A 23,886-nucleotide genomic window follows, 5' to 3' on the forward strand; every position below is an offset into this window, starting at 1 on the left:
ACAGAGCACTGAAACAGGCTCCCCAGAGAGGTTGTGGAGTTTCCTTCTCTGGTGACTTTCAAGGCCCATCTGGATGCATTCCTCTGTGACTTGAGCTAGATTATGGTCCTCTTCAGGCAGGGGGTTGGACTCAATGATCTCTTTGGGTCCCTTCCAACCCTTGACATCCTGTGATCTAGTACTTCACTAAGGAATTAGTTGTATATATGTACAGATACTGCATATCCATGAGATATTTGCAGTCTTGGGTAGTGAATTATAATTGGAAAATGGAGAACGTTCTAGCAATGAACAGACAAGAGTATTTACAGTGACCCTTCTCCCAAAAATGGCTCATCTAGAAGGTAATACCCAGCCTCCTTGAGTTAGTGTAGAGAAAAATTCAAGCAGATGACTAAAACTACAAATCATAAAAAATAACCTTTATTATAATTTAAAATAGGCATGTATTATAAACAACTGAATAAAATGGACAACAGTGACTAGAAACTCAAGTTTATCACAGCAGCAAGCCAGGGACCTTCTATGGAATGTTGAGGGGAACCAGCTGTCAATGTTCAGCTTCTGTGGCATGTATGTTACTAATTTTTCTGATGCAATGCTGAAAAGCTAAGACAATTATGCAAATGGATAAAAAAGGCAAACCAATATTAAGATGTGACACAGAGAAAAAGGCAAAGACCAGCACCATGTCTTTTCGTTCGCTATGGAAGACTTGTGTCAGAGGCAATACTAAAAGAAAGCAGCATTAGATGACAGAAGGTGAAAGAACAGTAAAGCAAATTAAAAAAGACTAATGGAATATACCAGGGAAAAGAAACATAGGAAAAAGTTTCAGCAATAAACATGCTACTAGAATATAGAGGCATACTGTATTACAAGATGCAGAAAGCATCAAGGCACTTAATCTGTCTTGAAGCTGAAAAGACATTGATGAGAACTACTAAAGAAGCCACTGCCTGTTCTTCATAGCAGAATACACAACTTTGCTGGATTCTTGCTGGCAATCATTAAGAACTCTTGTATTAGGAGAAAAAGAACCAGCAGTTCAGGTGTTACCTTCTGCTTTCCAGAGGGTGAAGGGAAGACAAGAAAAGGCTTTGTAATTTTTTCCAATTAGCATATTTCTTAGAATCATTATTAACAATAAAGTTTCAGAGTATCAACCTTCTGCAAGAATTTAAAAATCAATTACAGTTTTTCAGAGGACTATCTTAGCAGCAAGGAAATATAGCTTGCTGCAGTCCATACTGGCATGGCTAGCTGGAAGGACATTAAACGTACAAGTCAGAGAAAAAGACTGGTAGAGGATCATGCAACTTTTTCACAACACAAATCATGGAAATAAGGTATATGATCATACGTGGTGGAATAAAAGAACATACAAGAGTGTCAGGGAAAACAACACAGCTATTTGTAACCTTTTCAGCTTAAAATCCATCATGTGGAGACTTGAAAGAAATTGCTTGGAAAATCTGGAATTACTAGTTAAGTCTGTGAAATCAAGTATCACAGAATTGACTAAAAGACAGCAGAACATTAGACATGATTAAAAAACAGGAATTTAAGGAAATAAATACGACTGTTTATAAAATAGGACATGTGGTAGTCCAGCTTCAAATGTTTGTGAGGTGGTCAATTGAAGATATAAAGAAAAAAAATGCTCAACAAAACAACTAATAGTAAAAACAACAGTGTAGAGGCCTTTGACAGACAGTATTGAGAATCAGGAAATCAAGATCTAGTTTGGGCATAGATTGGTTTGAGATTATAGAAAAGGTAGAGGGGAATAATCATACAGTTCTGTTTTCTCAGACTGAAGTCTGAAATATTCTTAAACCTACAGATTATAAAAACTGTGTTCATTAAGTACTTAGAAGAGTTGCGTCTGAGGTTGGACATCTGGAGTCAAGCAACATCTTCTAGTCTGACTTTTTTATCCTTAAAAAAGCACTCATTAAAAGCAGTCATAGCTGATCACATTTTCTTTGTATGTTTAGTATGAAAGATGTCCACTGTTGTTTCATGACAAGGTCGCAAGTCCAAGTCACAGTATCCAATGCTGAAACGACCCTGCAGAAATGAACAGAACCAGCACAGTGAACATAGAATGAGCTCCTCTACAGTATAAGTTACTTAATGATATCAAAGTATTCTTACCCGTGGTTTCTTAAAATAATCAAGACCCCTTCCAATCTTAATCATCCACCCATTGTTGAATCTGTTTTAAAAATTCACAAATGTGAAAGCCATGAAGATGTTGAATAAAAAACTTAGTTATAACCAAATGACACACAAGTTCCTTGTTTCAATCACAGTTATTTCCTAGTGATACCAATACCTGTATGAACCATGGAAGACATTGTTCTTTATAAAATGTCATCTACTGTACTAGTTTGAAGCAGAGTAGAATGTTTTGGTGAAAAGAATTAAATCATAGGCTGTGAAAGGAAAACAGTGGTGATGTCTACTCCCTCAGAGTCTTCCTGAAGAAGAAAGGTAAACATTAGATAACACTCTCGCCATTTTTGTCACTCTCTGGCTGGGCACTGACTGAGCTGCATCTCCCTAACCTCACCTTCCATTTGGACTAACCCACCTTTGCTTTATAACCTCTTGGCTGAACCACTATTCTTCTTTAGGACTGGGGTAAGGTTGAGAGGGGCAGGGGGAAGGTGCAGGGGTGGTTGAGAGCCCCTCCTGGGGACTCAGGTTCTGGGAGGAGAGTTGTGTTTCTGTATTACTTTTACCTTGTATATTTCTGTATATAACTGTATATACTGTAAATATCTGCTTGTATATTGTGCTAGCTGTAAATAAATAGCTTCATTTATATTCCCAGAGCCGGCTGAGACTAGTCTGGGTGATTTCTAAAGTGTGTGGGGGGCAGGGAACACCCAAACCATCACATCTACTGTTATGTTCACAGTTAGAACACCGAAATTAGCTGTAATTAGAAATTGTCTCAAAAGTTAGGGCTATGCAGCTTGACTTCAAGTAACTGACATTCACTGATTTTTTTATATCACCTACCTAATTTCTCGATCATGTATTGAAGATGAAAAGGCAATATTCAGTGTTACTCCATAACTTCTCAATGACTCTTTAATTTCTTCCAAGCCACTTACTTGCTGACTCCTTCCACCGCCCTGTTAAAAGTGAAAATGTGGCAGGGCTTTTTTTTTTTTTTTTTAAATGTACATTCTGCTTTGGGTCATTTCTTCCTAAATGCATCAACAAAACCTTTTTTTAGTAATAACTTACATGCAAAGAAAGTCACTTAGATAAAGGCAGATTGATAGTTTTGAGAAGATGAAAAGCAGATAGATTACACGTGTACTTGCTTAGGAATGTGATGGATGAGCTCACTCTAAGCCACTTAAAACTAGGTATGTGTTACTATTTGAATGAAAATAAATGCAGTGACAGTTTGAAAGGTTTTAGGTCATCAAGGCCTCTAAATTAACAAGTATATACATTTTTTCTCTTCCAAGAGCTGTGTCTCAGATGCTTTGGTTCTGATGACATTTTCCACAACAAAGTCTTCACAAAATGTTATCTTTTTCATTTAAGACTCTGCGTATGAAGGTTTTTTCATTTGCTCTCGGGAAATTCTGAGCTTATGGATCTGGGGGTACTGATTGATACCCGCCTGAACATGAGCCAGCAGTGTGCCCATGTGGCCAAGAGAGCCAGTGGCATCCTGGCCTGCATCAGGAATGGTGTGGTCAGCAGGAGCAGGGAGGTCATTCTGCCCCTGGACTCTGCACTGGTTAGACCACACCTTGAGTATTGTGTTCAGTTCTGGGCCCCCCAGTTTAAAAGGGACGTTGAGATGCTTGAGCATGTCCAGAGAAGGGCGACGAGGCTGGTGAGAGGCCTTGAGCACAAGCCCTATGAGGAGAGGCTGAGGGAGCTGGGGTTGTTTAGCCTGGAGAAGAGGAGGCTCAGGGGTGACCTTATTGTTGTCTACAACTACCTGAGGGGAGGTTGTGGCCAGGAGGAGGTTGCTCTCTTCTCTCAGGTGGCCAGCGCCAGAACAAGAGGACACAGCCTTAGGCTGCGCCAGGGGAGATTTAGGCTTGAGGTGAGGAGAAAGTTCTTCACTGAGAGAGTCATTGGACACTGGAATGGGCTGCCCGGGGAGGTGGTGGAGTCGCCGTCCCTGAGGCACTTCAAGGCAAGGTTGGACGTGGCACTTGGTGCCATGGTCTAGCCTTGAGCTCTGTGGTAAAGGGTTGGACTTGATGATCTATGAGGTCTCTTCCAACCCTGATGATACTATGATATGATATGATATGATACTATGATACTTAGCTTCCACTATAACGTCTCCATTTTGCTCTTCACCTGTTTTAGAGTGCCCCACTCTAAAAAGTACTGTCATATAAGAACAAATATCTATTTTTTAAAAGTTGTGTATATATATATATATATATATACGCATGTGGTATCACCTGAGCACAAGGAAACAAGCTAAAATCTAGACACTTACTTCATCATAGGAAGTGAGGAGGTGGATTGTTTTCACTTTGCATGGCCCCTTAACTATCATCTCGCAGAATCGTAGGAAGTTATATACCTGTAAAAGTTTTATTTGCTTTAGTAACTTGGGGTATTTTTTTGTAGTTGCATCTCTATTGGTCACACCAAACGTCTACTTGCCTGATGAGCTTGCCTAATATAGGGGTCCTCCACCCAAACTTCAGAAACAGTTTCATTAAGGTACTCTTGGAAAAGCTTCTCATAGCAAAAACCTGTTGCATTTTCCTCTATCCTGATTTGCTTATGGTATTTGCCATCTGAAGAGGAAAAAAAAATCACACAATTCCTACGTTAACCAATGTCCCTTTCCTGTGTTCAGGTATTTAAACGTGAACAGGTACATGGCAACTCCATACCTTGTTTCTCTTTATCAATGTGTTTCTTAATGTCTTCAGCTCTGGTCATGTACTCGGATATTTTCTTCCGGTAACAGTGTTTTTTGGCCTCATCTTTCGTGGCTGTGAAGCAAAAGTACACAGACCGGCTCTGCTCGGGGCGGGGGAAGCGCGGGGAGTTGGGCCCTGCCTAGCACCCCGTCTCCCGGGGAGACACCAAACCCTTTTCTCCCCCTCCCCTCTGAGGCGACGGGGGACCGGGGCTGGCCCTCAGCAGCAAGGACTCAGGTCTCCTCAAAACCAGCCTTGGCTGGCGGCCTCCAAAACTAATCGCCCCAACGGCTGGACTAAACGGCTGTCAAAACGACCCTCGTCCGGCTGCCGCCGCTTCGCCCAGTACCTTTCACCACCTGGAGCAGGAGGTCAATGCCCTCCTGGTAGCACACCAGCGACTCCTGGAACCGAGACGCTACGTCCAGTTCCACCGCTCTCCTCAGCGTCTCCGCCCCGGCCCGCTCCAGCACGGCAGTGCCATCGCCCCCCGCCCGCGACATTGGAGCCGCAGGACGGACGCAGACAGCGACCAGCAGACAGCCGCCACGCCTCCAGTAGCTCCGCGGCCGCGGTGCAGAACGCAGACGGGACGGGCACGCTGCGCGTGCGCTCCGCTTCACCCGGTGCCGGGGAACAGAAACTGAAGCGAAAGCGGTGCTGCGCGGTTGTTCTTCCGCCGGCTCGGAACTAAGGTGCCAGGACCCTAATATCTGGCCGGAGGGTGGCGCACCGACATGGCGGCGGCGTCGGGCCGGGGCTGCATGGGGCACGTAGCCGCCTGGAAGGTGATGGCTCAGGCGGAGGCTTGGTTCGGGCGCGGTGCGGCACTGGCGCCGCACCTCTGGATGCGTGCGCTGCGCCTGCGGCGGCGGGAGGCATCCTCCGCGGAACAGTGAGGGGCGGCGGGGAGCGGCCTTGCCAGTGTCCTTCGGCCGCCGCTGAGGAGGGAAGGGGAAAGAGAGGCTATGGGTGGTGCGAGGGACCAAGCTCTGGGCTGCTGCGACACTCATCCCCGACTCGTTGCGCCGTTGCCGTGGGGCCGGGTCGGTACCGCCGCTGGGAGCAGGTCGCGGCCGTTGGGAAGGCCGAGGAGCCTGTAGGGGGCCGGTGTCAGTACGGTGTGTGCTTCAACCACCGGGAGATGTAGTGAACGTGGGATACGCGCTTACCGCTCCGAATCTGCGCGTTTGAATCAGACTGCACGTGTGGAGAGCTGTCGGTGAAGCCCTTACACCGTATGTCTTCCTCTCTCTGTAGGTGCTGGGAAAGAGAATGGAGGGCATGATGCCAGCAACGTGGGCTCGTTGCCTGTTTACAAAGTCGAGAATTCCAGACTCGGTATGTGCCTCGTAGTCGACAAACAGAAGAATGGGTGTTACCCTGCTTGATTCTGTGCTTTCTGGAGTATGTCAAGGTTGTAGAGTTTGTGGGATGCGTAGGTTCGTGGTGTGCTGGGTAAACAGCTGGCTGAAGGTAGAGCACAAAGGGTTGTAGTTAATGGGGCTATATCTGAGTGGCCACAAGTCACCAGTGGTGTTCCTCAGGGCTCAATCCCAGGGTCAGTTCTGTTGCAATATTTTTGTCAGTAGTATGGATGCAGGAGTTGAATGCACCATTAGCAATTTTGCTGATACTCAACTGTGAGGTGCTGTCGACCCCTTCAAAGGACAAGGCCTTTTGAAGAGGTCTAGATTGGAGCATCAGGCAGTTACCAATGGGATGAAATTTAACAAGAACAGACGCCAGATTCTGTGCCTAAGATAGAGTAACACTGAGGAGGAATATAAACTGAGGGAGAAGTAGTTGGAGAGCAGTCCTTGAGAAAGGGGTCTGGGAGCGCTGGTTGACAGCAGGCTCTGTAGGAGTCAGCAGTGTGCTCTGGCAGTCCAGTAGGTAAACCACATGCTAGGGTGCCTCAGATACGGTGTAACCAGGTGCTCTAAAGAGGTTACTGTTCTGCTGTGTTCAGCGTTGTAGGGGCTTCACGTTGAGTACTGTGTGCAGTTCTGGGTCCCACAATTACACCACAAGGTACTCACATGTGTCCAGAGGGTGACATTAAAGCTGATGAAGGGTCTGGAAGGCATATCCTGTGAAGAGAGGCTAAGGATTTGGGGCTTGTCTACTTTGGAGAAAATGAGGCGGCAGGGCAGTCTCATTGCTCTCTGCAGCTTACTGAGGAAGGAAAATGGAGTGGGAGACACTGATCTCTTCTCCCTGGTATCCAGTGACAGGACATTCCTTTACTAACAGGGTGGTCAAACCTTGGAACAGCCTTTTTAGAGATGTGGTTGATGACCCAAGCTGGTCAGTATTTAAAAGGCATTTGGACAACGTCCTTCATAGTGTGATTGAACTTTTGGCAGCCCTGAAGTGGTCAGAAAGTTTGGCAAGATGGTCCTTGTAGGCCACTTCCAACTGAAATACTCTACTAAATAAAAAACTGCACTGAAGCGATGGAAAGTTTGACTTACCTTTTTTTTTTCATTTTTACCTTATCTTTTTATAGGGGGTTAGGAACTGTCCCACTCACCCCCCTTTTGGAATTTACCAGACCAGCTCAGATGTCTTGGAAACAAGATAAAGCTATATTTACCACAAAGCTAAATTTACAAGCATATATTTACAATATATTTACAAGTATTTACAACTATACACAAATTAAAAATAATACAGAAATCCACATTCCCTCCTGGACAAAGGACACTGCCCAGAAGGGGTTCAAAGCCTCTCCCTCTGTCTCTCTGTCTCTCTGTCTCTCTGTCTCTCTGTCTCTCTGTCTCTCTGTCTCTCTGTCTCTCTGTCTCTCTGTCTCTCTGTCTCTCTGTCTCTCTGTCTCTCTGTCTCTCTCTTCCTAGACAGAAAACAAACAAAGCAGCAGAGTTTACTTGTTATTTGGTTAGCCAAGGTTAATGGAAGATACTGGGGCAGAGCAAAGGAGAAGCAAAGAGAAGAAGCATCCCAGAACAGAGGGACAAATTGTTTATGTTTTGGGGTTTTCTCCCTTTTAGTAAACTAATGAATGATAAAGACTTCGTCATTATTCATTTACAACCAGTTATCTAATTTCTCTCATTAGAATATTCCAGTTAGCCTCAAACCAGCACACTTTTTAAAAGATACTGTCTATTGTCAGTTGACTTTTCTTCCCTGAAATCATTCTTAAAGCCTGTGGAAAAACTTATCGTCCAGAGGCTCTTCAATGTGAATTGAATTAAGTGTGGTGGTATAAGGTGTTGTCCATGTATGTCTATGCAGTTGTATGACCAAACTCGAGAGTTAATGTGTTCATCAACAAACCATTATAAAAATGTTTCACTTACTGCTAAATTTGAGATCACTTAGTGCTTTGGCCTTTGGGTAAGAAAGGTAGTTAAACATGTCATACTTTGACCAAGGCTGAAGTGTAGCTTTAGAGAGTTATTTTCATAGAACCATTAAGGTTGAAAGGAACTCCAAGATCATCAAGTCCAAACATCAACCCAATACCACCATGACCACTAAACCATGTCCTCAAATGCCATGTCTACTCCTTACCTGAATACCTCCAGGGATAGTGACTCCACCACTGGGCAGCCTGTTGCAATGCCTGACAACCTTTTCAGTGACACGTTTTTTCTTAATACCCAATCTAAACCTTTTGTGGCACAATTTGAGTCCATTTCTTCTCATCCTATCACTAGTTACTTGGGAGAAGAAACTGACACCCACCTCACTACAACCTCCTTTCTGGTAGTTGTAGAAAGCAATAACGTCTCCCCTCATATAGTTTGTTAACTACAATAATAATATGAGTATCTAGGCAAACATGCTCTGTTTTTGTCAACCTCTTATTCTAGGTATTTCAGCCACGGCCTGAAGATCATGAAAAGTATGGAGGTGACCCTGAGCAGCCCCACAAAATCCATGTTATTACTAGAATAAAATGTGTAGTTGGTCGCCCGTACTGGGAAAAGAAGATAATACATGATCTCGGATTGGATAAAGTATGATTGTTGTTCTTTATACTTATTATAGACAACAGATATGTTGAAACATAGAGTAGAATTAAGGTGGTGGGGTTTTTAAGGATCTCAATTTTGCATGTTGCAAACTCGGATTGCTTTACTGCTGCTATAAATGTAATTGAGAAATTGATGGCGTGTTTAAGAGCTGGGAGGAAAGTTAATGGCTGATGCCCTTTTAGTGGTAATTTGGAATGTGACTGCGTGGTATTGCTTTGCATGCCTGAGAAGAATCTTGAGAATTCTGATAAAATAATAAAACCAGATTTGTAAATACTTAGAATTCAGTTTTCTCTGTGGGTCGTATTATCCAGATATTGCAACTAGGCAAGTAAGACTTCAAAATAAGCCTTCTAAATCCAAGAGTTTGTGCCAAGGATACATTTACCCAAATTTCTTAGGCCACCTGCACATTGTGCAAAGATTCACCTAGTCAGTGTTATATTACAGAGAAAAAAATATGTGCTTGGTCAATCTAAGATCTGAGGCAAGAAGTCTTACTCCTAAACTTCTGTATTTACCTTTATAGTATTTTTAACAGAAGAAATTTGAGTGTATTGATAATGTAATGAGAATAAAGCTGAATTTGTCATTTTACTGAAGCTAAGTTTGATCAGGTTTTGATTTGATACTTTTATGTATATTCTCGATGCATGACATATCTCTAAGTCTTATATTTTGCAAATGTTTTTGCTGATAGTATGAAAACTTGAGTGAAGTTTGGGGTTTAGCATTGCACTTGTAAAACCTGCTCTGTTCCTTATATAGGCACATCGGCCAATTCTGCACAAGAACATCCCTTCTGTGAATTCCAAGCTGAAGATTGTTAAACATCTGATAAGGTTTGTTAGCCATTTGTTTAATTTGGAACATTTAATGTAACACTTTTCTAGTAGTGTGACTTCACTAAGCAAACTCTTTTGTTTGTAGAATACAGCCACTGAAACTACCTTATGGATTACCAACAGAAGAAGAAATGTCAGACACCTTTCTTACAAGCAAGGGAGAGCTTGTCATTAAACGGCATCTGAAATCTGTGGAACAGAAAAAAATTCAGCCATAATTGTGCTGGTTGGATTTATATTTCATCAAATAATAATTTGAATCCTGCGTAAAGAGTTTGTGTATGAAGTGGAAGCTTGAGTCTTACCCTTACCTTGCCTGGTTAAGAAGTGATGGAGGTGACACTGATGCTTAAAAAGATTACACGTGTATAAAGTTCAATATTAGTATTACCTGGAAATAGTAAATGAATTATAGGCTTTCTGTCTTTGTGTTTTATTTTGGTGGCTAGATTGCTGCAGTTTATGGCTAGCTGTTAGAAAACTTTATAAAGAAGGTCAGATAAGGAGAGAAGTGGAATAGATGGTGGGGACAATTCCTAGCTGACAGTAAAAATTTGCAATTGTGGTGCATGACTTCACCTCTGCTACATCAAGGAATGATCTGGAACTGAAAATCCCCATTTAGCAGTTATACGAGAATCAACTGGCTCTCTGTAAAGTGTCATTTGATTGAGGGTGGTGGTGGAGTGACTTAACCTTGGTTATCCAGATCTCACACTTGTTCTTTAGCAGTCTGTCATCTCGCCTCCTCCATAGCTTACAATATGCCTTTCTTGATCCTCAGTGTTTAATAATAATGCCTTAAAAGCTGCAGTTGATGAGTGGTGATCCTTACCCTGTTCTGAAATGGTGAACTTCAGAGTGTACTTCTCTGACACAAATTAGTAATTACAGACCTCAAGCTTTTAAAATAACACCTTGGATCTTGAACAGCACTGCTGTGTGCGTATTTTTATTTACAATTTTAAGAAGTGTGGCCAAAGTTAAGAAGCTGCTTCTGTATCGAATGATAAAGTAGTTGTCATTCCAGCAAGCATAAGTTCCATAGCTTAGCATGCTGTGACTCTCCCACAACCTAGACTCTCCCACACTAGACTCTCCCATGTTGTAGCAGAGTTAATCTTAATGACCCTATGTTGTGAGAAAAACAGAGGGATGCAGTGGCTGAAAATTAATGTTTATTCTTTCTGCGTGCTTCCAAAGAAAAAGTAAACGCCAGCAGAGGCCGTGTACTGACAGACACAAACACTGTAGGTGCTGGGTGCAGAAGCAAAAGAGTAGGGTAGGGCAGTGGCATTGGAGAGTGTAATGGCTGCTATGGATAAGCTGAAAGCAGAAATGCAAAATTAAGCTGGAAAACCTGTTTCTCAAGGAGCTAGTCTGTAGTTGGAAGGACACTGAAAATACTGGTGTCACTCTGAAATACGTAGAAATAAATGTTGGATTTTCTTCTCTAGCTTATTCCAGTATTTGCACTGTGTTTTGCACTGCTGTGTGTTATAACTGCAGTGACTGCCTGGTGGTGACCATATTCTCACAGGCAGTCACGTGAGTGAAACTGAGATTTCATCTCTTTTGTAGCACATCGACAATACAGGGCATGCCTAAAAGAGATGGTGCAAGTACTAGAGCCTGAAAAAATGAAGAAGAATGGGTCTTCTTGCTGAGGGATAGCAAATGCCAATGTTGTAGCAGGCTGCTTGTCCCTAAGCGCCAAAGCCAGTGTCGCTCAGCCTTAGCAAGCACGTTCCGCATTTGCGTCCACGGCGCTGCAGTCTGGTGAGCGTCCAGGAGGGGGAGCGCTGCCTGCTCTGCTCCGCACAGGCTGTGTATGCATGTGGATCTTGGGTTCGTTACGCTACACAGATTACAGCCTTCCAAAGTGTGAGCTGGAAAAAATGCTTTAATGAACAAGCTTGCTTGGTACTGTGCTCTAAGTTAGAGTAGAGCAAATAAATGTTCCCCAAATACAGAGAAGGCAAAATGTTTTAGATCGTGCCTGTTATTTCTGGGTAAGATCAGCTACAAGAGATGCTTGTGGCTGTCTTTGGCAAGTTGGCAGTTCTCATGAAAAAGGAAATTGTATTTTCGTAACATTTTCAATACATAGGTAAGTTTGGATGTTGCTGAAATGGTGTTTCAACCTAGGTCATGACATATGCAGTCAGTTTACTGTCCCAAACCTTCTCTGTACATGTTCTCTGTATGCTCACAAATCTAAAATCTCAACCGACAGTGCACAAACACAGGGTGTGTTCTCATCCTGTCATTAATGGAGCGTTATAAATGCTCTGTGCAAATCTTCATGAAGCACGGGTAAGAGACGCTGCCTTTTTGTGCAGGGAACAAATAGGTTGACTTAAGATGATAGCAAAATTCAGGCTGGAAGATACCTATCAGGTCTCTAGTCCAAATTTCTACTCCATGTGGAGTCTGCACTAAGGTCAGACCAGGTTGTTCAGGACTTTGTCCAGCCTTGTCTTGAAACAGTCTGATGACTGGCTTAGCCTCTCCAGGTCTCCTGGTCTTCTGCCTAGCTGTCCTCACTGGGAGAGGTTATAATGCAGAATACAGTTTTGCATCCAGTCTGAACCTCCCACAACTTAGGCCTGTTGGCCACTTCTCTTTCCACTACTAGAAGGAGCCAGCCTGTCTCTATCTGCTCAATTATCCCTCACAAGTAGCTATTGTTGGGCTGCTATGTCCACCTGAAACCTTCTCATAGAATTGCAGAATGCATCTAGTTGGAGGGATCCTCAAAGGTTGTGTTGTCCAACCCCCTGCAGTAAGCAGGGACATCTTCAACTAGATCAGGTTGCTCAGGGCCCCATTAAGTTTGATCTTGAATGTCTACAAGAGGGGACCTCCACTACATGTCTTAGCAGTGAAACACTGGAACAGGTTGCTCATGGGGTAGCCACTGCTTTGGTGGCTCTCTGCTTATCTTTCATTATTTAATTGGTCTTTCCTGTATAAATGTACACTACTCCAGATGTGGTCTAACAAATGCTTAGTAGAAGTGTGCAATCCCCTCATTTAGTCAAGCTGTGTTTCTGTTCATATGGCCTAGGGCAACCTTAGCTGCCTTTGCTGCTTGGGAATATAGCTGGCTCACACTGAGCTTCCTTGGAGAGGAATCGTTTGCCATGTGTCCCAGTCTGGAGGAGTCCTGATATGGGGGGTTCAGATTCTCAGGCACAGAATTAAGGCACAAACTGTGTCAAACACATAGGCTAGTTTTATTGCACAGGCACATGAGGATAGAGAGGGATGAGGAGAGGGAAAGAGAAAGAAAGATGGGGGAGGAAAGAGAAAGAAAAGAAATACCCCCATGCAGAGAGAAGAAATTGGACCCTGGAGCCAATTGGCTTCCCAAAAGTCTGCTTGAGGAGAGTGGGTGAGGAGCACTCTGTCTGCAGGTTGGAGTTTCTCTTACCTGGCTGCCTCACTGAATATGCATGTTTTTCTGAAAATCATTTAGCATTTTCCAGGAATGATTTGCTTAGCCAGGCCTACTGTGCAGTGGTGTTGGGCATGCTCAGTGTGGTAGGGGGTTTCCAGAACTGAGCCCCGCCTTGTCTGTCCGGTTTCTCTGAAATGATCACTGCTGTTGATAAATCAGGAGCTGCTAGGCTGTGATTGGCTCAGAATCAGCATCACCTGTCACAACAGGAAGCCTTCACCTCCTGTGTGTGTTAGGTGACAAGAGCTCAGTTCCAGGTGTGGTGGTCCAGAGTGGTGGTCTTTCAGTCCATGCAGGCTCAGCAGTCGGGCAAGTGGTCCCACGTTAGCATGCACAAACTCACTCTGCATTTCTTGGCTGGTTTCTTGCCCAGTTGTTGCATATTGGGGAGCTCTTGGGTGTCTGAGCTCATGCAAGAGGGGATTTTCAGGACAGTGAGTACAAACAGGATGTTCACTTGGCACTTCTCAGAAACTTAGCTCAAAACAATTTTTTTTTCTGAGATGCTGGGGTGTATTGTTTATCTCAGTCTCTGACACCATGTCTGTGGGCTGCAGTGTTTAGAGTATACTTAAATCTTTGGTGCAACATGTTGTAGCAATGTAGAAATACACTGATTTAAGAATACATTTTTATTCTCATGCTACTGCTGTGTTGCAGGTTCACTTCCAGTTTCACAGTTGGTAATACTGCAGTGTTAGTAGGTCAGTACTAACAGCATCAGGACATTTTTAGTCATAGATACAAAATACGAGCTGTAAGAAATGCACCATAATTAAGCAACCCTCCCATGCTCTTTATTTCTCCTTTAGTGATAACCTGGGAGTTGGAGTGGAGGTGTTTAACCCCTCTAAGCCACTTGCTTTTCTCCCCTGTGTTTTGAAATGGCTGAATAGACCCAACAACTCTGCAGCTAAGGCTCCCCAAAAGTTTTGCTATATGCTTGATTAAAAGAATCTTTTTTTTCTGCATGAGCTTGCAGCAGATTTCATAAACTACAAGATAGAATGTGCATATTCTTACTCCAGATCCTGCATAGAAGCTGATATACACCTTCCATACAAATATTCAATACAGCATCTTGAGCTGTACAGGTTGTTTGCAACCATAGAGGCTAAATGAATGAACAAGAGCAGGAAAAAAAAAATAGAAGGGTAGCTCAGTATTTTCAACCCTGTCACAAGAAACAGCCACTTTGAGAGCACATCACCGAAGTTAAGAGCAATTATTCTGAAAGGTTATGATACTCTGTGATTCCTCTTCTGGCCAATGAAACATATGCAATGTTTATATAAAATACTCATTTCCAGAATTACAAATTGTTAAACTATTTTATTCTGCTGTTAGATACATGTGTTGGCAGGTAATTTCTAAGGCAGATAAAGTCTTGCTAAGCAGTGTTATAACTTTCTTATGGCATTAATCTGCTGCTTGAAAAACTGCAAGGACAGATCAAAACTCTGCTTGAATACTCTCATGAAGTAACAAATAAATGACAAAAGATAGCTTACAGTTTGGATGATTTGTGGTGCTATCTTTTGAAGTGATTTTTTAAGCCTTGGCTAGAAAAAAAAAAGGCATTGAAAGCTTGCAGTTGTTTCTGGCTTCATTGCTTTCCCTCATTCTCACCTTTCCCAGGGGAGAAACCCAGGGGTTTTTATTTTTTTATTAGAAGCAAAGCGTGCAGTCAGTGACTTAAATCTAAAAATAACTCTGCTATGTCAGTATCCATTTCTCTTAAAAAACTTGGCTCTTGCAATCACATCGTTGGCGTAGTCATTGTGTGTTGTGCCGATATCCATTCCATCATAGCTCTGGACATTTCTAGCTCCTGCATTATAGGCTGAAATTGCACCTGAAGTGAGAGGGAAAGAAACATAGGAGCAGTGGTGATACTTTGTCAGCAAATAAGCAAATGATCAAAAATCACAACTAAAATGTGTTGTTTCAGTTTTCAGTTATCATTTCACCAGTATTGCATTGTCATTTCCAGCTATTTTTACCACTGAGATATTTCTTTCATGTTTGAACTTCATGAAGAAATCATAATTTCCTCCTTTATGCCCAGACTTGGTGATCATTTCCCTCTTGCTGTATTTTATTAATGCAACACCTTCAGTTGTTTCATTTTTTGCATATTCCTTCATGTCTGCCTGCATGAATACCCTCAGACATATTTGTATTGTAGTTGCAATAAAGGGATCCAAATTTGACAGCATCAGCTGTAATCAGTGCTCAAGAATATAACCATGTTTCTTTCAAAAAGGACCACACATTTTCCAAATTAGTGTGTTCCCTCTTCGAAGTTGACAGAACAGTAAGTTTTTGTAGGTGTGTGGAGAAACACAAAACAAGCAGAATTAAGAGAGGTGGAGAAAAAATATCTTTTGCTCTTTGCAATTGAAAAATGTAATTATTATTTGTCAGGTTTTTCCAATGCTTGCCTGAAAGCTAACCACCTCTTACTCCTCCTTTTAGTGAGTGTCAAGAAATACTGTTCTGCACCTCAATAAAAGTTCTTCACTGAGAGAGTCATTGGACACTGGAATGGGCTGCCCAGGGAGGTGGTGGAGTCGCCGTCCCTGGAGCTGTTCAAGGCAGGATTGGACGTGGCACTTGGTGCCATGGTCTAGCCTTGAGCTCTGTGGTAAAAGGTTGGGCTTGATGATCTATGAGGTCTCTTCCAACCTTGGTGATACTGTGAAAATGAACAAAGGGACTGTAATGTGTTTCATTTTCTGGAGTGCTCGGTTTTTCAGTGGTTTGTGTGTGTGAAATGTTTTGAAGTTGACATCTTAAAGCTGACAAAACTCTACCTTTAAGCTGCTGTTCCTTTGTCCATGTCGGGAATTTCTTCTCCATTTGCCCTAGCATATCGTTTAAAATCTCAGCGCCTTGTGTTATGTGCTCTTTACTGTCCCATGACCCAGCAGGCTTGTGGTACCGTGTGTCGACCTGAAAGTGAGACAGATGTATCAGCACACCAGAAAGCCCACTGTTTATCCAATGCTTACAGTGTCATTGCTTACAGACTGCTTGTGTTAACTGTGATCTTTAATCGCATGATTTACTTCTTTTCTAGTTGTATAGAGAGAAGCAAACTTCGCTCCAGGCACAAGTGTAGGCAGCAGGTGCATGAATAGAAGGCACTGAAAAGGAATGTCTGCCTCACCTTCTTGTACATTAGAGCTTTTAAAACACACCACAGCTGCTGCTGTAAAGGTGACAGGGCAAATAAGGCAGGCTTACAGTTTTAAGATTTTTCAGTGTCACGATGACTGCTCCTCCCTTCCCCAGAGGCACCAAGGGTGGGAAAATCCCTGTTTCCTCCGGGGATCTCCCCTTGTTCTCTGCCCTGTTTCTGCTTTTCTTTCTGTTCTTCTCTATTCTTCCCCTCCTCCTCCTCCATGGGGTAGTAAAGTGCAAATCTGAGGGGGCTGGAGCTGTTACAGAAGCGTTTGCCAGTGCATGCAGCTAATATTTAGGGATCAAAGAGATAGCTGTACAACTTGGCTAACAAGTGATGCATGACTGTAGGCATGAATAATGAAGCAAGATCCCCCCACTAGCACTCTGTGGTGCATGAAGAGTAACTAACCTGGCTTTATATTGCTGCAGCTTACAGGCCTCCAGGCCTCCATTTTTAAAAAATGCTTTTTGAAATAAGGTTTATTATCTAAAGTATGAGATAAAAACAATTGGTTCATTCTCAAGAGAGCACTAGGAAGCAAGCAGCAGTTTCACAGTGAAAATGCAGTCTGCTCCTGCTCTGGCACTCCTTAGGGATCCTTCCCTGGTGCGGGTAGCTGTCAGCGAGGTAACTCTTGCCTTTGTTCTGGCCAAAGAGTTGTCTGAAAACGTTTAGGGGGTTGCCTTTCAATGAGGCCTCTGTTGATCTTCTGACTTTCCACTTCAGAAGAGAGATGAGATTTGTGTTTTTTAAGAAGGGTGACCATACCTGCATTAAGCCAAATGCGTTTCCATGGTCACCGTAGCCACCATCCAGCACTGTGCCAGCATGTGACTCCCGAGAGATGACAGCAGCAATGAGAGCTGGATCAACACACTTATTCTGGCCAACTTCTGTAATACTGGCATGGTATTTGTCCATGTTCTTCAAATCTCTCTGTGCAATCTTCTCTGAGGCACGAACTCCTATGACACAACATGCATTACTTTCCCTTTCATTTTTAAAATCAGAAACAAATTGTTTTAACAGTCAGTATGACTGAGATGACATTTTTAATCCTTCTGAATCCATTTAGAGACAAGCAATAATGGAACTGACAAATTTTGCTGAAGGGGAAGTGCCCTAGAAGCCAATGTATAGATGACAGATGTGTTTTCTAATAGAAAGGGCAATTCTCTAGCATGAACACTGAAAGGCAGCTGTTATCGTTTTAAATATAAACTTTTGAGTGGATTAATCCCAGATTTAGTTCCTTTTAATTTAGACTATGATGGGGAAATAGTCAGAAACTTAGGTCATGAGGGAAACTCTATTAAGGGAGAAAGGAAAACAGACTTGAATGGCAGGGACTGGATGCACCCAGCAGACCTTGCATTTTCTCTGTGAAGGTCTTGAATATAATCTCAAACACAACATAATCTTAATTTCCAACATAATCTTATGTGCCTAAGTAGGATCTTTTTTGGCTGTGGAAAAATCTGCTCATATAGCAATGACTGACAGCCAGAGATTGGGATTCATCCCAGATGTGAACTTGTAAAGGGAGATAGCAACTGAATTAGTGCCTACTTGCATAGCTCACCTGCATAGTTCAGACCTTCTGGTTTTGCAGTTGCTGCTGAAGCTCCAGATGTGTCAATATTCAGTATATTCCCATATCTCTGCCAACAGCCTAAAAGCAGTATTTATAAGCAAATGTCAGCCCTGCTCAGCATGTGATGCATGCCATTAAAACATTTTCAGATCCATGCCTGAAACCCATCACATCTTTTTGATACTAGTGCAGACATTTGTTCTGCATGGTCTGGAAAGGATCTCTCTCAGTCATTCTAGCATAAAGCCACAGTGTGGCTTGTGAAGAGAATTAGCTCGTGCAAATTTCATCTCCATAAATTTAACTTGCCTAAAACTTGTCTGTCTAATCTAGTCTTGTGACTTGTGATAGCTAATGGAGAAAGACACCTCCAAAAGGTGTTCTTTCTATTCCAAAATAAAACAAACAACCTATCACAATCAAAAGAAATTCCAGGGTACTTACTAGCTCCAGCTTGCTTTTTCATAGCTGCTGTCACCAACAAAAACTGAAGAGAAACATCCTTCAAGCACACCCATAGCAATTGCAGTTTGTTTGCCTTGCCATTTATCTGCACTTACCTGTTATTTAAAATTCTGTTGCAGAAGGTAAAACACACAAAAAGCAACTGAGAGGAACAATGCTAACCTGAGCCCCAAGAGTTAATGGAAAACAGACTTTAGTACCGTGAATTATTTACAAGAATGTCAGACAAACACTACAGACCTGACATGTTTGCTGCAAGATGTCTCTCTGCCTTCTCACTGCACTTCCTTACAGACAAACGGGGCTTTTTATCTGCTCTCAGTGTTTTGGAGAAGCTGACTCAGTGCTCTCACCACACACCACGGGTATTACAGGAAACAGCATAACAGCTTCTTACATACCGACCCAAAGACAACAGGAGTTCTGCTCTACAGCGTGAACACAATTACATTTAAATGCCTTTTAATTTAAAAGTCAGTTGCTCCCGTGTTTTGTAACTAGGAGTAGCCTCATCTGAAAACAACAGTCTCACTTCAGTTGCTGGAAGCAATAAGTGGCAAAATGGGAAGCTGTGTTTTCGGATGTAAGAAAGTTTTTGCAGGCAAAGATCGAGCAACAATAACATGATACAGAGCTGCAACTGCTGAGAATTTGGATAGGTAGAGATGGTGCCAGGTTCCTGTTGTTATCCCCTCTTCTACAGTGACAACAAAGGTGAAGGTCTAAACCCAAATTAGCAGGCAGCATGGATCAAAGCTTCTACAGCTGTTCAGTAGTGAGGGAAAAAAATCATTGGATGGCAGACCTCCTTATCACTGCTAATCCATCCTGACATGTTTCTCTCCTGTGGTAAATTTTGTTCCGGTAAAATGCTGTTTTATGCCTCCATTGGCTCTCTCACACTTTAAGATGGTGAATTCATCCTGTGTTATTGTGTTGAAAGGTTGAATTTTGTACATTTTTCCTCTGCTGCATATACCTCCCGTAGAGGACCAGCTGAAGAAGAGGCTACAGCAGCTCTTACATGTTCACAGTTAGAAGCGAGTTTAAAGAAGGTTGAAACATCCAGCAGGATGGAAAACAGAATCAATACATCTCATACAGAAACAACACTTAAAAAAGTGGTCATTACAAAATACCACAGAAGATGATTCACAAACTAATAATCTCCAAATGGCCTGTACCATTCCTTTGTTGCGATGGAAGAAACATAAAGGTGCACTTTATGCTGCTTCTTCTATGCCACGTAATTGAGGCGGGCAGGTCATCTCCTCTGGTTTTTGGAATCCCATCCAGAAGTTACTGTTTAATCACACCTGTATGCATGAAGTTTCACGTGTCCTGGGAAGTGTTTTCCTCAACAAACCTGTGTTCAGACTGATGGAAGAGTGTGGCATGTCTGCATGGTGGTTTTCAGCAGCAGCCCTGTTGCCTGTCTGATGTTGAGCAGGCTGCAGCTTGCAGACTTCAGCGAGAGCTTGGGAGCTGCCGCAGGTTTGGGATCTCCAGGGACAGAGAGCTGCTTACATCTTTTGCCAGTATTCTTTTGTGATGGTTTGGGCTCTTACCCGCCCCCCCCCAAACACACTTTTGGAATTGCCCCAGCTAACTCAGACGGCCTCTGGGAATATAGATGAAGCTATTTATTTTACAGCAGCAGATATACAAGCAGCTATTTACAATATATACAGTTATATACAGACATATACAAAGGATAAACAATACAGAAGCACAACTCACCCCCAGAAACCTGAGTCCCCAGGAGGGGCTCTCAAACCACCCCAACACCTCCCCCTGCCCTCTCAACCTTACCCCAGTTCTCAGAAAGAAGAGAGGTGCAGCCAAGAGGTTAGGGAGCAGGGTTAGTGGGAGCAAGGTTAATGAGATGTGACCAGGTCTGAAGGCAAAGGCAGAATGAAAAACAAAATGGAGAAAGTTTACTTCTTCTTCCCAGAGGTCTCAGTGTGACTGTGAGCGAAGGAGACACAATTGTTTTTCATTTCACTGCCCACTATCTAGTTCTTTTACCAAAACATTCTAGCTTGCTTCAAACTAGCACATCTTTGCAGCCTATCTCACTTGTCCTGTTGCTCACTCACCACAGAAGAGGCAGTACATAAGCCACACCACATTGCCATCTCTTCTGCTGTGTCATGGGTACAGGTGGTGGCTTTGAAGCCTTTTGCTCCAAATTGTGATTTAGGTCCTGGATTCCCTTTGTACTTGCTGTTAGTTGAGGCATTCAGCAACTTTCACTTCAGATCCAGCTCATCTTAGTGCTTCTTTATAAATGCTACAAGTATCCCATCCAAGTGTTGTTCTGCCATGGAGCTTGGGTTTTTGTGTTGACCTCCCCACAGAACACTGTGAGCTAGCAGCGTGGGCTGTGGGTCACTTTGCTGCACTGCAGTTCTAGGGACAGATGCTTCTTCCCTTCAGAGAAACCTCTGAAGGTAACAGGGATATACACACACATGGCTGAAGTAAAACTTTAACTTCTTCATCGCCTGTGTGCTAGTTTGAAGCAAGCTGGAATGTTTTGGTAAAAGAACTAGATAACGGGCAGTGAAATGAAAACAATTGATGTCAACTTCTCTCACAGTCTCGCTGAGAGCTCTGGGAAGAAGAAGTAAACATTCTCCATTTTGTCTTCTCTTCTGCCTTTGCCTTCAGACCTGGTCACATCTCATTAACCCTGCTCCTACTAACCTTGCTCCCTAACCTCTTGGCTGCACCTCTCTTCTTCCTGAGAACTGGGGTAAGGTTGAGAGGGGCCGGGGGAGGTGTTGGGGTGGTTTGAAAGCCCCTCCTGGGGACTCAGGTTTCTGGGAGGGGAGTTGTGCTTTTGTATTGTTTATCCTTTGTATATTTCTGTATATAATTGTATATAACTGTATATATTGTAAATAGCTGCTTGTAAATTCTGCTAGCTGTAAATAAATTGCTTCATCTATATTCCCAGGGTCCGTCTGAGTTAGCTGGGGCAAATACAAAGTGTGTGTGGGGGGTAAGAGCCCAAACCATCACAGCCTGTCAGGATGGAAAAGGCTTGAAAGAAAGAGTAAGAAGAGGGGGAAGAGACTAAGCCAGTCAAATCTTGTTTCCACGAATGAGAGATTTATAAAGAGAGAAGCTACCTATAAACAGAAAACGTTTGGTGTGAGGCCTGAGATAACAGCTGTGGAGCAGGCCTTGGCACTTCTCAGAAGCAGACTATGCTCTCATTGAAAAAGACTCAGAGAATTGTTTCTCAGTGTGGGACTGAGTGTTGGCTCGCTCACAAACGCTTCTTCTGATGACGACTCATGTTAAGCTCCTGAAAGAGCAGGTGACACACAGCACTGGACAGGGTAGCTTGGAAATATTTTCAATTACAGGCAAAACAATGACCAGAGTGATTTTTTTTTTTAAAGCCATCATGTTGCAGAGATTAACACAATTTAGCCTATTTTAAATGAGTCTTTAACTATTTTTATACTTAGTCTTTTAAATTGTATTTAGATAGTTTTTAACTGTAGGAGTGTGAATTTGACTTCTTGATACCAGAGTTACTTTCACTTTCCATTCCTTTTCATTGCAGTACTTTCGATGGCTGGAGAAATGAAACCTCGGGTCAGAAGTTGGAAGTTACTTAATCCTGTTTAGACATGTTTAGGCAGCTGTGATTTTTATGACTTTTATTTCTTGTTTATCTTCAGCAAAAGGAAGTAAGGCCCTCTTCCTGTAAAACAAACAGGTCTCGCTTCCATTCGATTAGTGGTTGAGATTTTTGGCAAACATTTCATAGAAGTTCTCTTTGTAAAGGAAAAGAGGCCCAAGAAGGTCAAACAGAACCTGTCTGATACAAAACCATGTTTAAGGCAACATAAAGCAAACTAAGAACATGCCTTTAGGCCTTTCCTGCATTTCATAAAGAACCACTCGAGCCCAATTGTAATAAATATTCTGAGTGGATTTGCAGTTGTGCTAGTTTGAAGCAAGCTAGAATGTTTTGGTAAAAGAACTAGATAATGGGCAGTGAAATGAAAAACAATTGTGTCTCCTTCGCTCACAGTCACACTGAGAGCTCTGGGAAGAAGAAGTAAAACATTCTCCATTTTGTCTTTTCAGTCTGCCTTTGCCTTCAGACCTAGTCACATCTCATTAACCTTGCTCCCACTAACCCTGCTCCCTAACCTCTTGGCTGCACCTCTCTTCTTCCTGAGAACTGGGGTAAGGTTGAGAGGGCCGGGGGAAGGTGTTGGGGTGGTTTGAGAGCTCCTCCTGGGGACTCAGGTTTCTGGGGGGGGAGTTGTGCTTCTGTATTGTTTATCCTTTGTATATTTCTATATATAACTGTATATATTGTAAATAGCTGCTTGTATATTTGCTGCTGTAAATAAATAGCTTCATTTATATTCCCAGAGGCCATCTGAGTTAGCTGGGGCAATTCCAAAAGTGTGGTTGGGGGGGGGGGCGGGTGAGAGCCCAAACCATCACAGCAGTGCTGCAGGTTTGTTTTAGAAGCACACATGCCTTCTCAGTGTTGGGCATGGGATTAAAGTGGTTTGGATTAAGTGGCACTCCCTTTTTTTTCCCCTTGTAATTCCCCTTGTATAGTCCCATCAGTAAACTATACCATTCCTGACACATGATTCCCAGCCACTGCTTTGCTAATTGTTTTTTCTTTCCTTTTCTGTAATAACAATTAATATTTAAGAAATTAATTTAAGACACCAGTGTAGCAATCCTCAGTTTTATAGTTTAGCATTTAAGCAACCAAAAAAGATACTAGGCCTGATAGTGTAGATCCTAAAGAGTGCTGAAAGAAGGAAAGCAGTGGCTGTGGCTGTTACAGGGAACAAACTGCATCACATGTTCCAAAATGCTGCTGGTTTTATTTATTAGCTTGGTTTCAGAAGTCACCACTGACTTCTTGCAGAAGTTCTACTTATCCCATCAGCAAACAGAAAGCCCCATGCAGAAGAGTTCATTTTTTCTAGACTTGAGAAGTTGAGCTGAGATGTTAAACTCTCAGGTATTTTGGAAGGCTTGTTCACAACCTCACCTAAGTACAACAAAGACCGTTCTTATTATAAGACAAATGCTAAGGAGCAACACTTAAATACTTTGTAGTCATTGATTAAAAATGAAAGCCAAAATAAAATGGGCAATTGGGTGTATTTTTTAAATCTCTGTATGTGTACCTGCTCTGCTCTGTCTACGTGGGTGTGGCAAATTTGTTTACTTCTTTACTTTTCCAGTCTGTCTATTACGTAGTTGCAGACACATGTGCCTGTCTAACGCACCCCAGTTCTGCAGTCTCTTCAGGTCACCTTTTCTTCACTTGCTGCTACGGTTTTGAACTTTTCCAGTTCGTCTCCATCTTCACTGAGATGTGGCTAACTGAAA

General features: G+C 42.6%; 3 protein-coding genes across 8 annotated transcripts; 1 reads left to right on the forward strand and 2 right to left on the reverse strand.

Moving 5' to 3' along the window:
• Window positions 1-401: 401 nt before the first annotated feature.
• Window positions 402-5,437, reverse strand: MITD1 (microtubule interacting and trafficking domain containing 1). 3 transcript variants are annotated; one of them, XM_064143565.1, is made up of 7 exons: window positions 5,281-5,437; window positions 4,902-5,003; window positions 4,666-4,802; window positions 4,496-4,582; window positions 3,034-3,149; window positions 2,161-2,221; window positions 402-2,073 (listed from the first exon to the last, which is right to left on the reverse strand). In XM_064143565.1, the coding sequence occupies exons 1-7, from the start codon at window positions 5,432-5,434 to the stop codon at window positions 1,978-1,980; spliced, it is 753 nt and encodes a 250-aa protein (XP_063999635.1). In that variant the 5' UTR covers window positions 5,435-5,437; the 3' UTR covers window positions 402-1,977. The 3 variants fall into 3 exon arrangements, with proteins under 3 accessions (XP_063999635.1, XP_063999634.1, XP_063999633.1); XM_064143564.1 differs by lacking the exon at window positions 4,496-4,582; XM_064143563.1 differs by lacking the exon at window positions 2,161-2,221.
• Window positions 5,438-5,529: 92 nt separating this feature from the next.
• On the forward strand, window positions 5,530-10,204 carry MRPL30 (mitochondrial ribosomal protein L30). Of its 3 annotated transcripts, none has more exons than XM_064143570.1 (5): window positions 5,530-5,626; window positions 6,192-6,272; window positions 8,774-8,920; window positions 9,707-9,780; window positions 9,869-10,204. In XM_064143570.1, exons 2-5 carry the CDS (start codon window positions 6,207-6,209, stop codon window positions 9,999-10,001), a joined length of 420 nt encoding a protein of 139 aa, XP_063999640.1. In that variant the 5' UTR covers window positions 5,530-5,626; window positions 6,192-6,206; the 3' UTR covers window positions 10,002-10,204. The 3 variants fall into 3 exon arrangements, with proteins under 3 accessions (XP_063999640.1, XP_063999639.1, XP_063999638.1); XM_064143569.1 differs by lacking the exon at window positions 5,530-5,626 and adding an exon at window positions 5,634-5,719; XM_064143568.1 differs by lacking the exon at window positions 5,530-5,626 and adding an exon at window positions 5,846-5,977.
• Window positions 10,205-14,558: 4,354 nt separating this feature from the next.
• Window positions 14,559-19,913, reverse strand: LOC135175445 (lysozyme g-like). Of its 2 annotated transcripts, none has more exons than XM_064143566.1 (5): window positions 19,812-19,913; window positions 18,019-18,108; window positions 17,205-17,401; window positions 16,063-16,201; window positions 14,559-15,101 (listed from the first exon to the last, which is right to left on the reverse strand). In XM_064143566.1, the coding sequence occupies exons 1-5, from the start codon at window positions 19,819-19,821 to the stop codon at window positions 14,968-14,970; spliced, it is 570 nt and encodes a 189-aa protein (XP_063999636.1). In that variant the 5' UTR covers window positions 19,822-19,913; the 3' UTR covers window positions 14,559-14,967. The 2 variants fall into 2 exon arrangements, with proteins under 2 accessions (XP_063999636.1, XP_063999637.1); XM_064143567.1 differs by lacking the exon at window positions 19,812-19,913 and adding an exon at window positions 18,736-18,860.
• Window positions 19,914-23,886: the final 3,973 nt, after the last annotated feature.

Source organism: Pogoniulus pusillus, chromosome 5 (genome assembly GCF_015220805.1).
Source record: "Pogoniulus pusillus isolate bPogPus1 chromosome 5, bPogPus1.pri, whole genome shotgun sequence".
Classification (NCBI taxonomy): Eukaryota; Metazoa; Chordata; class Aves; order Piciformes; family Lybiidae; genus Pogoniulus; species Pogoniulus pusillus.